General features: G+C 43.5%; 1 protein-coding gene across 5 annotated transcripts in view; it reads right to left on the bottom strand.

Moving 5' to 3' along the window:
* Positions 1-15,678, bottom strand: part of PSD3 (pleckstrin and Sec7 domain containing 3) — a 113,037-nt gene that overhangs the window by 35,558 nt on the left and 61,801 nt on the right. For 4 of the 5 annotated variants that reach the window (XM_056513360.1, XM_056513363.1, XM_056513361.1 and 1 more), the window contains one exon: positions 544-587. In XM_056513360.1, coding sequence (XP_056369335.1) covers positions 544-587 — 44 coding nt within the window. Of the gene's footprint in view, positions 1-543; positions 588-10,776; positions 11,209-15,678 lie in introns of those variants that run through there. The other variant, XM_056513364.1, reaches the window with a different exon arrangement.

Below are 15,678 nucleotides of genomic sequence, written 5' to 3' on the forward strand. Positions count from 1 at the left end.
TAGTTAACAAGTGTTAGCCTGTCAAAAGCAACTAAGGATTGGAGGGAGTAATATCAGACTTTGTCCAATTTATCATCTTTCACATTAGATTGTTGTCAAGTTATCCATAGTTAATCAGGAGACAAACCAAGACAATCAACCAACAGCAGGAAACTCAATCCAAGAAGTGTGTTTCTATTCAGCGGTTCTGACACAATGAACAGAAAGATAAAGGGAGACGTCAACTTCTGTTTTATTTATGCAGTCATAGAACAACAGAGGATTTAATTTCTCTCTTTTCAGGCTGAAGTTTCCTACTAAATGAAATGTCCTCTTTCCTTACAAATGCAGTTGGCTCCTATCATTGACAGCTCCCCTTGCTGGAGAAACAGATGAGGCTGTATTGCCAGGTCATTCATTAGCAAAAAAGCAAACTCATTATGTATGCAGGCTATCTTCTACAGGCTTTGGAGCCCACACAGACAGTGGCATAGGACATATAAACAGATTACTACAGAGGTACTATTGTTAAACTATTAAATTCTACAATAGAAGTATACTTACACTGCCCATTCCAACTTCTCATTCTTGATTGAATTGTAGAGGGCCTGCAAAGGGAAGGAAATGAGATGGAATTATTGTTTGACCCCTACTACACATACATTAATATGTTGAGGAAAGATACCCAGCTAATACCAGCAAGCAAGCAGTCTCTGATCAAGGAAGTTCCATAATCTGCTAACAGCAGTGTGAGAATCTTCAGCAGAAATTTCACCTAAGAAAAAAATATGTATGTTTTGAGATTACAGTCATTTTCTCAAGCAAGAAGTTTTTGGGATTTGTGGTTTGTGCCTTTCTAAGAATACAGAATCATGGAATCATATAGAGCCATGGAAAAAACCTTAAAAATCATCTAGTTCCAATACTCCTGCCATGGGAAGAAGCACCCTTCACTAGGCCAGGCTGTTCAGAGCCCCATCCAAACTGGCCTTGAACACTTCCAGGGATGTGCATCCACAGCTTCTCTGGACAATCTGTTCCAGTGCCTCACCATGGTCATAGTAAAGATTTCCTTCCTTACATATAGTCTAAACCTATTCTCTCTCAGTTTGAAGCCACTGCCCCTTGTCCTTTCCTTACATGTACTTGTAAAAACTACTTGTAGGCTCTGTTCATGGACTGGGAGACGACAATTAGGTCACTTTGAAGCCTTCTCTTCTCAAGGCTGAACAATCACTACTCTCTCAGCCTGTCTTCATAGGGAATGTGGTCCATCCACCTAATCACTTTGGTGTCCCTGTTCTGGACTCATTCCAACAGTTCTGTGTCCTTCCTGTGCTGGGACCCCAGAGCTGGGTGCAGGGTTCCAGCTGGGGTCTCACAGGGTCTCCCTCCCCTGCTGCCCACGCTGCTCTGGATGCAGCCCAGGACACGTTTGGTTTCTGTGCTGGCAGTGCCCATGGCTGGGTCATGTCCAGCCTCTCACCCACAGCACCCCCAAGTCCTTCTCACAGGGCTGCTCTGATCTGTTCATCCCCCAGCCTGGGTTGATGGCAGGGGTTGATCTAACCCAGCTGCAGCACCTTGAACTTGGTCTTGTTAAAGTTCTCAAGATTCCCATGCATCCCCTTTTCTATCTTGTCCAGGTCTGGATGCCATCTCATCCTTCAGCTGGGTGTCATCTGCAGATTTACTGAGGGTCCATATGATGCCTTCATCCATGTCATTAATGAAAACATATAGCACTGTATAAACCCCTGAGAGGCACCACTTGTCGTTGATGCCTATCAGACCACTGAGCCACTGACCATTAACCTTCTGGATGTGACCAAACAACCACTTTCTTAACCATCAAACAGTCCATGCATAAAATCCATCTCTCCACAACTTACAGGCATGCATGTTATGAGGAACTCTGTCAAAGGCTTTACAGAGGTTCAGATAACTGACATGTGTAGCCCTTCCTTTGTCCACTAACATGGTCACTCCATCATTCAAGGCCACTGGGTTGGTCAGGCAGGATTTGCCCTTGGTGAAGCTGTGCTGGCTGTCTTGAATGACCTCCCTGTTCCCATGTGCCTTAGCACAGTTTCTAGGAGGATCTGTACCATGATATTCCCATGTACATGGTGAGGCTGGGAGGTCTCTGCTTGCTGGAGTTCTCCTTCCCACCCTTTTAGAAGATGGGCACAATATTTCCTCTCTACCACTCAGCTGGGACCTCCCCTGACTGCCACGACTTTGGACAGTGGCTTGGCAACTACATCAGCCAGTTCCCTCAGGACTCTGGGATACATCTCACTGGTTCTAATAGACTTAGGTACATTCTAGCTCCTCAGGTGGTCATGAACCTGAACTTTACTTACAGTATGCAAAAGCCACAAGACTACGGCCTTGAAATTCAAGGTTCAGTCTAATTCCTGACACTCAATGAGACATTTTTGTCAATTACTTTTATGGGGACTTTAAGATTTCAGCATATCTAATCAGTGAGAATTTGCCAGAATAGCTATCCCAAGTCTCTGAGCCTCACAGACACCTGAATGCTTTCCCAGTCACACACCTAAACATAAACATGTTCAATCCACAAGTGCAAAACAGAAAATGAATATCAAGCAACGCTTGAAGATTACTACCTTGGACTGCTCTTTCAATTCATAGGATATGTACCCAGTAGGTTTGACACCAAAGGTAACAGTTTTGTTTTTGATACAAGCCTGCAAAGAAAAGGGTCTAAAACCTGACTTAAGACTGGGTGAGTATCAGACAGCTAGGATGATTTTTTTTTTGAGAGAAACTACATAGGAGCTGATGTATACAATGGTTAAACCCCTGGTATTACTGCACACTAATCGAGTTCTTCAAATAGGTCACTTAACTCAAGTGAAGTATTTTGGTATGGAATGTCCCTGATTCTCACACATACAATCTGCATTTGTAATTCACCTTACATACATAGCTAGATTTACTCCCTCTGGCACATAACTCCTACACAGCCTCAAAATATGTTAACGTGTAGAAGAACTGTTGATGCACATGATTAGCAAAATGTAACACATCAAGTATGAACAAGGCTGAAAATCACATACTATAATAGCTATGACATGATGCTCATCAGAAACAGTAACATTTAGATAGCCTTAAGGCTGACCCAAACCAAAAATAATTTCGAAACTGAAGAGTTGAAATTAGTCTTGTGCATTTGCCACAGATGAATTCACATGAGCAATACCATGAGCATATCTCACTCTTCATCCTGTCATCCACTGGCTCCTTTCTGAATCTGGAAGTCTTATTTGAGATCCTTAATATTCAACTCTGTGGAAATCTGGCTTAACTTAACCATACGCAAGCAGGTCAAACATTATGGTATAATTCACCTCATGCTGATGCTACACAGGCAGCAACTCTTTAGTCAAGAAAAAAGGTTTCTCAGAGCAATACAACAGATATGAACACCAAGAATAATCATGCCTCATCCTACTGACACTGAACTAGCAAAGAGAGGTCCTCACCACTAACTGAGCTTCACTGTGTTATTCAAATAAATATGATGAAGTATTTCCAAATCTGGAGTTTTCATGATTTCTATAGAACCTATCTTCTTATAAGTTGTATAAGGAGCTCTGAACCAAAGGCAAACAGCCAAAGGTGAACAGATGGGCATTTCTGGCAACTCGTAGGCACTTGCTTAATTTTCAGGTGAAAGCTATCAAGAGATTTTAAGAACACTCTGCAGAAAGAAAGCAAGAGTTAATATCTCTCCTGCCAATTCAGCAGAATTAGACACAACTCCGTTTTTGTACACAAACCAATGCTGATACTGATTCCTGCAGTCACCGAGCATTTCTTACATGATTTGGCCAAAGCCTCTGTCTTATTCTTTGACTTGTTCTTTTCTTCCGGCCTATAACTCTCCTTCATTTTGAGCCAGATACATTCTTCTACATTTTGAGCCAAAAAATTATTTCCAAATACAAAGCAAAGAGGCTGCATACTTCCCCCAGTTGCCTCCCCAGTTTTTCAGAACTAATATTCTTTTCCTCATCTAGCTGAAGGAGTTTTAGAAACAGCAAAAGCCTGGCTTGAGGAAACACATTTGTTGCTCTCTGGCCCAAATGCCTACAAGATTGGGTCAAAACCTCTGAAAATTAACACCTGACCTGTGCAGGGTTTTATGAGATTTCACTGCTAAGCACGTCTGCAGGGATCACTGCAGGCAAAGAGCAGAACACACAAAAGCAGCAGTCCAGATTGGTGCAGGGATAAATGCTCCAGGCTTTTGCCTTGTAAGAAGAGAGCTATGTTTGTCCCAACCTTTACTCATAATGAGCCAGATACTGTCTTTCTTCTTTAGGGAATAACAGACACCAACCCAGTCATACGGCACACATCTGACCAAGGACATGGTGTCCCCCACAGACCATCAAATAGAGCCTGTCAAAAAGTTTCTGGTATTTATGAAACAGAAACAAAACTGCAGAACATGCACAGCCCAGGCAGCTGTATACATGGCACATTCTGTGCATCTGCCAGGCATGTTCACTGAGACCTCAGCAAGCAGACCTCTCCAGAGACGCAAATACATGAGTCCTCATGCCTGTTCCCCAACCTACATCTCTGGCAGAGACTGCTGGAAGGCTGCGCACTTGCTGCTGGACTCACCAGCCTTTTCAGAGCTGCTTTATGTCCTTTCTCCAAAACAATTTATGTTTACTTTAACATTTTCCTGATGGCTACCTGGGCTCTCGTATGTTCCAGAGAAGCAAAATTTCCTCCTGTCATGTTCTGCAACCAGAAGCAGTACAGCACAGCACCTGCTCTCTGATTTATTTCACGGCTATTCCCCAAGGCACTGATTCAGACAGCAGGTCTTTTCAATATACATATCTCCAGAGTATGACTAAATCAAACAAACTTGGAGGCAAGCACTTAAATGCTTCACTAAATTGCAAAAAAGCTCATCAGAGATTACGGCATCGGCATGACTCTCATTGTACTTAGGTAGCTACAAGGACAGGTTTTATTAACTCGTGTTTTCTCTCTGAGAAATTAAAATAGAAAAAAAAAAAAAAGCTCTCATTTAAAGCATGCTTACAGGTTGACAATAATCACCACTTCCTACTTGTAAGCCTGGGAAGTGTTTGGCAAATTTGCTATGCAAGCCAGAGAACAGGAGGCAAACCACAGCAGTGAATGATAGAATGAATATTGCATAGGTGTAATCTTCCAAGCTGGACTGGTATCAGACAGAAAGTAGAAAGACTTTCTACCTCTTTTGTCACCCAAGGCTACTCAAGACAGGATCCAAACTCCCAGATAGCAACTACTCAGCAGTGTCTGACTTCAATGCTTTGACTTTTTATCCCTATTAACCAGAGCACAAAGACCTACTCCTTACAGCTTAAAGCATCCCTCTTTCTGGTAAGTGCTGATCTTTAGGTCCACCACACCTCAGAACCCGCACAATTGTAAACTCCTTGGAGAAACAAGTACAATTTTGAAGGCAGAGTAGAAGAAATCGACTGCAGCATAAAGCAGAACAGTAGGCAAAATCCTAGGCACCATACTTGTTTTAACTCCAATACTCTTTCCTACAGCTCCAATTTGACCCTTAGAAGATTGCAGTGTAAAAAACTAAGTGAGATTTGTTATGTGTTTGTGAGATTTGTTTGTATTTGTTCATAAACTAAGGAAGAAACACTTTCCTGTTCAAGTGGAAGGCTGTAACTCTAAAAAAATGCTGAATTCCACCCCTACTTCCCCTTCCATAAGCAAGCAGGTCCACAAAAACCCCAGATTTTCACCAGCTCTCACTAGTGGATATACTTTTATTCCAACTGGAAAGAAAAGCAAAACTATGGAGAGAATGTTTCTGAAAACACCAGTTTATTTTACAAAGCTACCAAGGGAAAAATAGTTATCCACCACCCTCACCTTCCTCAAAATCTTGTCATATGCACGAACCACTGGACCCATCTAAACAGGCTGCTCTTAACACCTGCTGGCTGCCAATGATGCTGTGAGTCAGCCTCTGCATACAGAGGCAGTGCATGGAAGAAAGGCACAAAGGTGTGTACACAGGGATAAAGACATAGCAAACTACCCAGATACTAAGAGTGGTAAATCATCTAAGTTACAAGTAGGCACAGAGCCCCCAAAGCCTAGTCAGCCAGGTGCAAGATGCTTGAAGAGATCCCAAAGAAGTGTACAATTCCTTCCCTGAAAAAGCAACATAGGGCTGGCTCCCGAAGCAAGCTACTGACTTTCTGTTTGCACTAGCTCATGCAGAAAAGCCTGCCAAGAGGGAAATTTTTTACATTTTTTACACCTGCTCCACACATAGAAGAGGAGCCAGAAACACCTGCTGTGAGCCGGTAAACAGGCAAAACAAAAACTAAGTTCATAGAGACAGCAGGGATGACCCAGACTGTCTTCTCCAGTTCTTATCTCCCATGGTTTTTGCTTGTACCCAGTTCCACCCTGATCTTTGGGGTCATCGTTGGAGGAATGATCATCTGATCATTGCAGAGGATAACCTGGGTGGCTTTTGACAACCCCAGGACAGGGATGCACATGTGGTCTAAGCCGGGCCCTTGCCACACTTCCCTGCTGCCACTGCCAGAAGCAGCCCTGCCTGGATACACTTCTTCACCTCTAGCTGATAATGGCATGGTTGACTCCAAGCAGCAAGGAAGCCTCAGATACACCTCTGGGCAAAGACGTGCTCAGTCTTCGAAGTCACAGCACCTCCCCCAGTCACTCAGCACCTGTCCACCAGCTTTGCCCTTTGGAGCTGAGCAGTCAAGACAGGCATCAGCTCTGGCTCCTGCCATATGTGCTTTACTGGAGGAGAAAAAACAACTGAAGTTGCAGAACTCTACAAAAATCAAACAAGTTACAGAGGAAACAGATACTAGACATCACAGGTGTCTGCATGGAGGCCTAATAGATGTTAGTGTGCTCATCCTCTGGACCAGAGCACAGCTCTGTATCATTGCCTTCTGCCAGGTCTGGATGGGGAGCAACACGTTGCTATATACCACTCATACTTGCTGTTTAAGTGACTACCTGAAGGCTGGCTCTCACTCAGAATACAGATCTCTGCTACTTCACCACCTGTTATTTGCCTCAAAACCCAGATCTTGACATTTTCTCCTGTCCTCATGCACGGATCTGTAACACCTGGCAAGGAGAGGATAAGGGCTCTGATCACTGAGTGCCTGTAGCTCGTTGCCAGATTCAAAGCCCACGCACCCTCGATTTCTCATGCACCTTCCCCCCTTCTGATGGGGATGCAGCAAGGATGCCAGAATAGTACCCCAAGAAGCCTGTGCATTAGTGCATGGCATCGCATGTCTGCTGATACCGCTCTCAATTTTAAATTCCACTGGTTTGTACAACAAACGCTCTTCTAACAAGCCAGCATACATTATTCATAAAACAGCACAGAGCTGTTCAGCAGCATATGGAACTGATGAATGTTGTTTTGGTGTAGGAGGAGATAGGGTTGATAGGAACGTTTTAGGGGGAAGGAAAGGAGATCATTTCACCCAGGGAATTTCAAGTGCGTCACCAACTGGAGGAGAACATTTCGAAGAGAAACTCCTCTGTTAAAAATCTGGTTTGCATGGAGAAGGAGGGGGAGGGGGAGAAAAAAAAAAGGAAAGAGAGATTGTGCCAGATATATCATCATAAAACAGAAAAGGATAGTTAGCTGTGGCTCCTAAGAGCCAAGAAATTAATGCCACACAAGAACTGCGTCCTCTGTATTGATACACACAGCTTGCTTGAAAATATTTTTTTCTGTACTTGCTGAAGTGTTTCATCAGTGTCATTGTAAAGGCAGCATACTGAATTATTACAGAGAAATAGAGAAAAGGCTAGAGAAGTACTTCTTGATAGTGGAGTACCTACACAGCCTATTTCTACACAGCCTATTTCAAGCTGTTTTATTGGCTCTGTGCATTTGCAGGCAGGACAGGCACAAGTACTTGGCAATTCAGTCCATGGCTGCAGAAAAGAAATTTGTCAGAAGAAGAGACTACTGAGCATGCTGGGTCACACAGATGATCCTAAGATCCTTTGACTCACCTTGCATGCAGTCTGGACTTGAGCCTGCCCTCCAGAGAACAATGGTACAGAATTCACAGTATCCTTTCACAGGTTCTCCTGCTGGCCTAAGGCTGCAGTACTGCCTATAACACACATTCAGGACATACCCCCCTAGTGAAACCTGTCCACACAGCGGCACTACCTGGTGTGTGTCAAGGAGATGCAAGGTACTTGGGCTACCTGGCTTCTCTGAAACTGGCAGGAGGCACACCTCATCTGCAGGCACTATGTTGGTGCTTTGTCCATGCTAACTAAAGCATATTAATTAGTATGCTTAACACTCTCTAATGTTAGTTAGGATGCATTATACTCTCTAGCTTACCAAAACAGATTGAGTCACATATGTGAAAAGGAAGAGTACATTTCTGAGACACAAATGGTTCAAATCCATCTCCTGTCCAACATCAGCTGAAGAAGTCACAGAAACAGTTCTTAAGCACTGTAATTACTTTATATGGGGAGCAGATAAAATACAAAGCAGTCCAGACACAAAGAGGGGAACACACCAAAGAAATAAGAAGAGGACAAGTCTACAAACCAAACCTTACTTAAGACTGAGGAGATCTGCATGGCATCAGTGTCCAGAAAGACCCAGCCTAGAAATGAAGACATTTCCTGAGAAATGATGCACGAACACATATGCATAGTTACACTGATAAAAAGAGCTCCTTTGCTACACTACAGATTAAAACCTCCAGGTTCTTCTACCAACACAATAGTATCGAAGAGCCAAGCTTAATTATATATCAGTTCTCTAAATCAGTGACATCTTAGCAAAATAAAAGGGCCAACAAAGATCAGAAGGGGAAACAGAGAGATGCAAAGAACAGAACTGTCCAAAACCACGAGACCAATCACTTGCAGAGCCACTTGTCATCTTATCAACCAGGCAGGCACCACTGAAGGGAATGCAGAGATCTTCTCAGCCCTCCATAACACAGCTTTTATACATCTTAGATGCCCCACAGATACGAAAACCTTTGTTTGAAATAAGGAAACAGCACAGCAAACTGAAACAAAGCTGCAGTGTTCTTTCCAGCTTATTGAGATAGGCAGGAAAAGAAGTGGTTATGTCTCAAATAACAATCTACAGCACTTAAAAGGAAGAAATGTGAATTCCACGGAGGAATGAACACAGAGCTTCCATTACTGCAGTAGTTAACTAATTGTGTCAGACACAACCCCTGGGAGAAAGTCCCTGCCCTGAGGACGCTACACCATGCATACACAGTGGACAAAAAGCCTGGGAGAGGGAAGATACAGAGATTAAGTAATTCACCTAACATCAAAGACTTGAGTTTTTACTATATGCACGAGAGTTTTCATGAACAAATCCTCTCACCAAATACTGTGCAATTATTCCCATGCTTAGAGTGAAAGTGATCATGACAGCAGGGTCCCAGATCATCTGCAAAATGCAGCCCTTACTTTGGTATTTGTTGGAGAAGCACATACTGCACCGTCAACAGCCTGAAAATTATGACCATGCTATATCTCTGCCCCAACTCAGCAATACACTATTTTTTAGATATGGTTTATAAGGTCCTGAAAACAGAGGCTCGTTAAATTCAACTGAAAAAATACTTAGATTTATTTCTGATTGCAGGACCCTGTGATTTAAGTTATACAGCTCAGGATCTAAAATGCCATACAACCTGTAAGCTAGCAGAGAGTGATCTGCTAGGAACTACTGTGCAGCACTGGGGCCTTTTCACCATAGCAGAGGAGGGTTCTCACAGAATACACAGGAGATTTAGGTAAGGGACACTACAGGAAGATCCATACATGTGCCTGCTTTGCATGGACATGGACCCAAGACATAGTTAAATCCCTGGCTGATGCTTTGAAATATTTCACCCTGATTCAGCAGACCTTGGCAAGTGGTTGTATCTTTTAATCCCAAGGTCAGAATCAAGGCATTTTGGTCACTGCATAAAGTTCATCCAACCCTTGGAGACATGGTGCACTTTGAGACAGAGACAGATCTTAAAGCACTTGCCAGGAGTTCCTGGATGCTTCTCAGTTATTGTGCGGGAGAGAGGAATGAGGGAAAAAAAGAGATGCTGCATGGAGTGGAGGTTGTTTGCTTAGGAACTGAATAACTGGGCTGGGCTGGGTGAGGAGATGCTGCACGCAGTCACTGTAGCAGCTGGGAATTGTCTGTGCTACCACCCATTACAATACACTAATATATTCCTATAAATGCACAAGCAATGGCTTCCTAATAAATATTTGACAGTAGTATTTAATCATGCATGCAAGTGAGAAAATATTTTCACCTAGCAGCACACCTACTAAACCACAGAGCTGTAGATAAGGAGCAAATTTTTTTTTTCTACAGGAAACAATTCCCATTAAACAGATAATCCTAAGGACATCACCTGCCAACTATGGCACATTTCCCAAGAGTAGAGCTCTAACTAGCACTGTCACTAGCAAGTTTTCCCTGTTTACTATTGCAGCAAGCTCAGGATATTCAACTAATACCCGATCATTATAACACCAGAGCTCTTTCACCTTCAGGTCTCCCCTCAAATGCAGAGATTTTTTTTCATGACCTGACAGCAATTCTGTGATCACTGCAGATCATCCAGAGCTCTTAACTCATGCAAAGCACAACCTTTTCACAACACCAACCCCATGTCTAACCAAGCAAAACAGTACTAATATTTAGTCCTTTACCTTGCTTTCTTTAGTAGAAAATTCAGAGGAGTTGGAGATTTTCATAGATTTTGACCGATGGGACTGCCGCCAGAGAGATTCTTCTCGGGAGTATTTCACCGAACCTGTGGCTCTCACCCGGACTTTGCTGGTGCTCTGAACACTATTAACTCCAATCATTTCCAAAAGTGAGTGTATGGGATGGGAAAGAAGAAAGCTAATGAAACTTCCCAATCCTCTGCAGAGGAACAGAAAAAGGTTACGACTAGAGAGCCCAGGCTCAAGCAATCAGGGTTCGCTTAAAGCACACTAGGCTGTTTTCTCCAGCATCTTCAGGCACAGTGTTTGGAGCCAGCCTGATTGTTCCAGGCATTGCTCACGTCACTGCATGGGAGAAAAAAAAGGAAAAAGAAAAAGAAGAGGCTGATAGAAACTCCTCCCCTGCTCTGCTCTGCTTCCCTCTCCAGCATCAACTCCCCCTTCATACACACACCAACAGTGAGAGGGAGAGAGGTGGAGAGAAAGATGCTGGAACAAATGCCAGCAGATCAAGCAAGACATTCATTTTCAGTTCACGCGGCCACACTTCCCTGCCTGCAACAGCCTGCCATGCTCATTACTGCCTGCAATAACAAAGAACACTGTAAAAAGAGTCTTCAATCACCTGCCAGCTACAGGCTTCTGGATGTGAGAAATACTGACGGATTCCCAAACCCACAGCACCATAACAAAGTACTGGCAAGCCCCAGAGAGACAAATCAGCAAATTTTCAAACTCTAAGTATTTGCACTCATTAGCCAGAGTCCTTGGGGTGCCTTCCCAAGGTGCAAGAGAGAGCAATAATACTTCCACTCTCTAAAAGGGGCTTAGGGGAAAAGAGATGACTTTCCCAAGGTGATCTGTGCAAATCCACGGCAGAGCTGTGAACAAGCACCTAGGGACTCATCTCCCCACTCAGCAGCCAGGAGAGCTGTAGCCATACCCCTCCACAAGCAAACCGCATGCTCCAGTGGCTGACCTCAGAAGTGATGCAGCTCCCGAGTGGCACTCTGCTTCTCCCTTGCAGCAAACCCATACAGCCAGCCATGGGAGGGCCACTACCACTGCCAGAGGGACCACTCCAACCCACAGAGCATGGTTCTGGAGGCCAGGCACACTCTCTGCCTGAAGCCAACTGCCTTCATGCAGGGGGCAAGGGGAGGCTGAGGCCAAAAGGAGCTGGTACTCCTACTGAGGGGTGGATGCGCTAAATACAGGAAAAGAGAGATGTTTACCTCAATGTTGCAAAAGCACCATCATTTCTGGCTCCTGGAGACCCAGAGTGCAGCAGACTGTGCATTGCCATGGCAACGTGCTCCAATGTGAGAGAAAGAGAGAGCGATTGCTCTGCTCTACTCTGCTCAGCACAGGATCATGACAGCTGCCAACACACACACTGGACAGGTGGAGCAGATTGTGTGAGCAGCAAGGCAAGAGTGGACAATGAGGACATTGTCCCAAACCCAGAAAAGGAAAATAGTTTGTGCAGAAGATGTACAAGGAGCTGGAAGACTCTGCAGCAAGGCTAACACCAGGTTAAGCAGCCTGCTCCATACCACCATATCACCTGGCAGGGTAAGGACTGCAGCAGTGGCGCTGGGTTGCAAGAGGACACGTAGGCTCTCGTCCCACTCCCATTAAGACACATAGGGAGCAAGTCTGTGCATGCAGACAGCAATGAGGCGGTGCTGCCCTGGCATCCTGAGGTGAGTGTCCCATGCTGAGATACATCAGGAAGCCAAAAGCTGGATGAAGAGGCTCCAGTCTGCATTTACATCTGAGTCCCATTCCATGTATGCCAAGCCACATGAAAGCAAAGTAAGAGGTTTGCTTACCCTATGTCATGTGCCCAACAGCACCCAGGAGTAAGTAAGATGCGCATGAACTGAGGGGACTTTTCCCCTGGTTACATCTTCCCTTGCAGCCTCTTGCAGTTAGCTAAGAATTTATATCCTTACATGGTAAATAGCTAGACAGCCACATGATGGTCCTAGGTGAATTTTTGCTCATAAAAGATGCTGCTGTCTTCCCCAGCAGGCAGCAATCTTTCTGACAGCATTAACCTTTTGCTCGTGTTTCCCCCCAGGATGCTACAAGGTGCATACTCTTCCCACAGGCTGTAATAGGTGTAGACCTGCTGACAGACAATGGTCAGTGGAACAGGGAACAGATTACCTAAATATCAACACAAAAACTGTCCCTGGTGTGGGAAACTTCTGATTCCTCACAGATTCTGCCTCTGTCCTGCTCGAGGCACAGATATCTTCCCTTCTGGCCAACAAGAAAAGCATATTTTCATTTCCATAACAGTCAGATCTAGCAAGCCCATCCCTACCTCACACATTAAGATCAAATCCCAAATGTGCCCCTTTTTTACACAAACCTGTCATTGCTAAAAGATAGCTGAAAGGAATCTTTCTCTGAGTTACTTCTGCCACTTCACAAGAAAGGTTTTATATTACTTAACCCATGCAAAATTATCCACTGCTAATGGGAAAGCTTTTCAAAAAAAATCTCTTCTTAGAGAAAATTTGCACTGTAGTCAAACCACTCCAGATGACCTAAGCAGCAGGTCCTGACAGATGCTACGTAAATGGCCACAAATCACTCTCTATCCTAGCAGCCCCCTGCCTAGCAGATTATTCTTGCTCTCAGATTTATAAGGCAAACTCCCCAAGCACCCTCAACACATCTGAAATAATTATACTCCCTAAATATCACACACAGGCCTAGGCCAATGTCAATTACACAGCGCAATTTTATTAAACACAAGCCAGACTGAATCAAAGCAATATTTATCTTCTGTTGCCCACAGCACCATCACTGCTGCCTAATTCCAGCAGTTCATCTAGCATTCTCTGAGCTGAAGTTAGCAGATGCTAGGTAGGACAGGAACCTTACTTCAGAAAGGAATAAGTCTGTTTCTGCAGCAGTCCAAAACTCCAAGGATGACGTGGAGTCATATTCTTTCTTATTGTTTCAACTGAGTATGGAAAACTCAGCTCACACTCTCCCAAACAGAGCCTCCCGAGATAATGCATTTGAAGCCTTAAGCACCTTCAGATCGGGAATTCAGTTTAGATTTCATCAGTGTCCCTGATTTACATCTGCAAGTGATAATACAGTCTTGCACTCCTGACTGAGGCAATATTCTGTGTACAAATTGTTATTCTGGGGAAAGACCATTCTTCGACATTAGAGAAGACCCACCATTTTAGAAATTAGTATGCACACAGGATTGATTTATGTCTGTAACTGAGCAACAGGGATTTCTGAGGGAAAAGTGTGGGCTGAAATAGCTGTGCAGTATCAGAAAAATCAGAGCTGACCACACCCGGGGACGCTGCAAGTATGTCAAGAATTCAGGATCTTCCTCTTGTACATAGGTCAGCAAAGAGGTGGTAGGAAAGGGGAAGAATGTAAATATTTGTTTAGTCGGTGACACAATTGGGGTGAACAAAAGGACTGTGACCCTATATAGTGACCTTCCCTATCAGTTCCTCTAAAAGCAAACTATAAACCAGCAGGAAAATTTTATACTTTGGGTCAAAACAGATGCAGGAACAGAAAACCAGAGTCTCTATTATTCTTTCCATCTTGTTCTTTTAAAACCATACAAAAGCTTTTCTCTTGTCACAAGACACTATACCAGACCCCATCACCCAGAAAGGAAATGGGCAGCTGTTCCAACTTACCCTGAAATAAGCTCCTTCCCATCTGTTCCTCCCACCAGTTAAGTTTCCCTGGGAGGCAAAACGTACTCAGTCCTTGTTTGGTCTTCCTAATGTCATTCAGTGAATCAACAACACCAGAAGAAAAACTGCAGAATTCAAAGTAAAATTCAATATTGGCTTTTGGGTACAAACCTAAGGACCACATTACTGTATCTAAAGAACTCCAATGTCCTCAAACAAAGTCACAAGAATTCATTAGTGTCATTTAAATCTGATGTCAATGACAAATACAAACAACACAAACTGACAAAACACATAAACACATGCATATCAATTACTTAAAATATACCCTCAGAAGCCAGTAGCATATTTGTGTAGCACAGAACGGCAGAACTACTTAATGGTGCCAGTAAATGCTGTTTGTTAAATAAACAACATTAAATCTTTCCTTTGTCCTTCATCTTTCATTCTTTCATCTTTTTTTTCCTTCTCCCCAAAACAAGAAGGAAGGGGAAAGTTAATTCTGACAGATAAGCTGCTCTTATACAATGGCTAAAGAACTAGAGCTTAAAACTGATCAACACAAAATTTGTGTAATATTAAGATAACGATTTCTGAGGTCTGCTGACTAGGGGAAGCTGACAATCAAGATTAAATCTAAATGTCTCCTGTGAACAACAGAAATACTAGAACAACCACTTCATTTCTACATGCACAACCAACCAGATCAACAGGAACCCTAGCAGGGCAACTGAACTATCTCTGGTTTAGGTTACATGAGAATAAGTCTAAAAGAGCATCCACAGCCAGCAGCTCACGGTCACAGCACAAGTCTTTACAATTGACTTTTTACATCAATAAGCACCAAAAAGTCACAGAACGACAAACCCCAACGACTGGAGGAAGATCAAATGAATCCTGGTATCACAGTATCTTTGGGATCCATGCTGCATCTTGTGCCAAAAGAACCCACTCCTAAGGTAAGTGCCCTGCTGCGAATGATAGGAGATCATAGGTTTAATGAAAACAAGATGTTGGATAATAACAGGGATGCAAAGATATCATGCACCCTGTTATCCTGATTAGCACTGCAAGTGAAAAGATGCCTTCAGCCATCTTTATATTTCTGCAGCTGTTTCACAGACTAGCTGTTGTATTTCTTGGCAAAGCACTATAGTATCCAAGGGGGGGAAGTTCCTCTTTTTGAATT

This window comes from Oenanthe melanoleuca, chromosome Z (assembly GCF_029582105.1).
Source record: "Oenanthe melanoleuca isolate GR-GAL-2019-014 chromosome Z, OMel1.0, whole genome shotgun sequence".
Lineage (NCBI taxonomy): Eukaryota > Metazoa > Chordata > Aves > Passeriformes > Muscicapidae > Oenanthe > Oenanthe melanoleuca.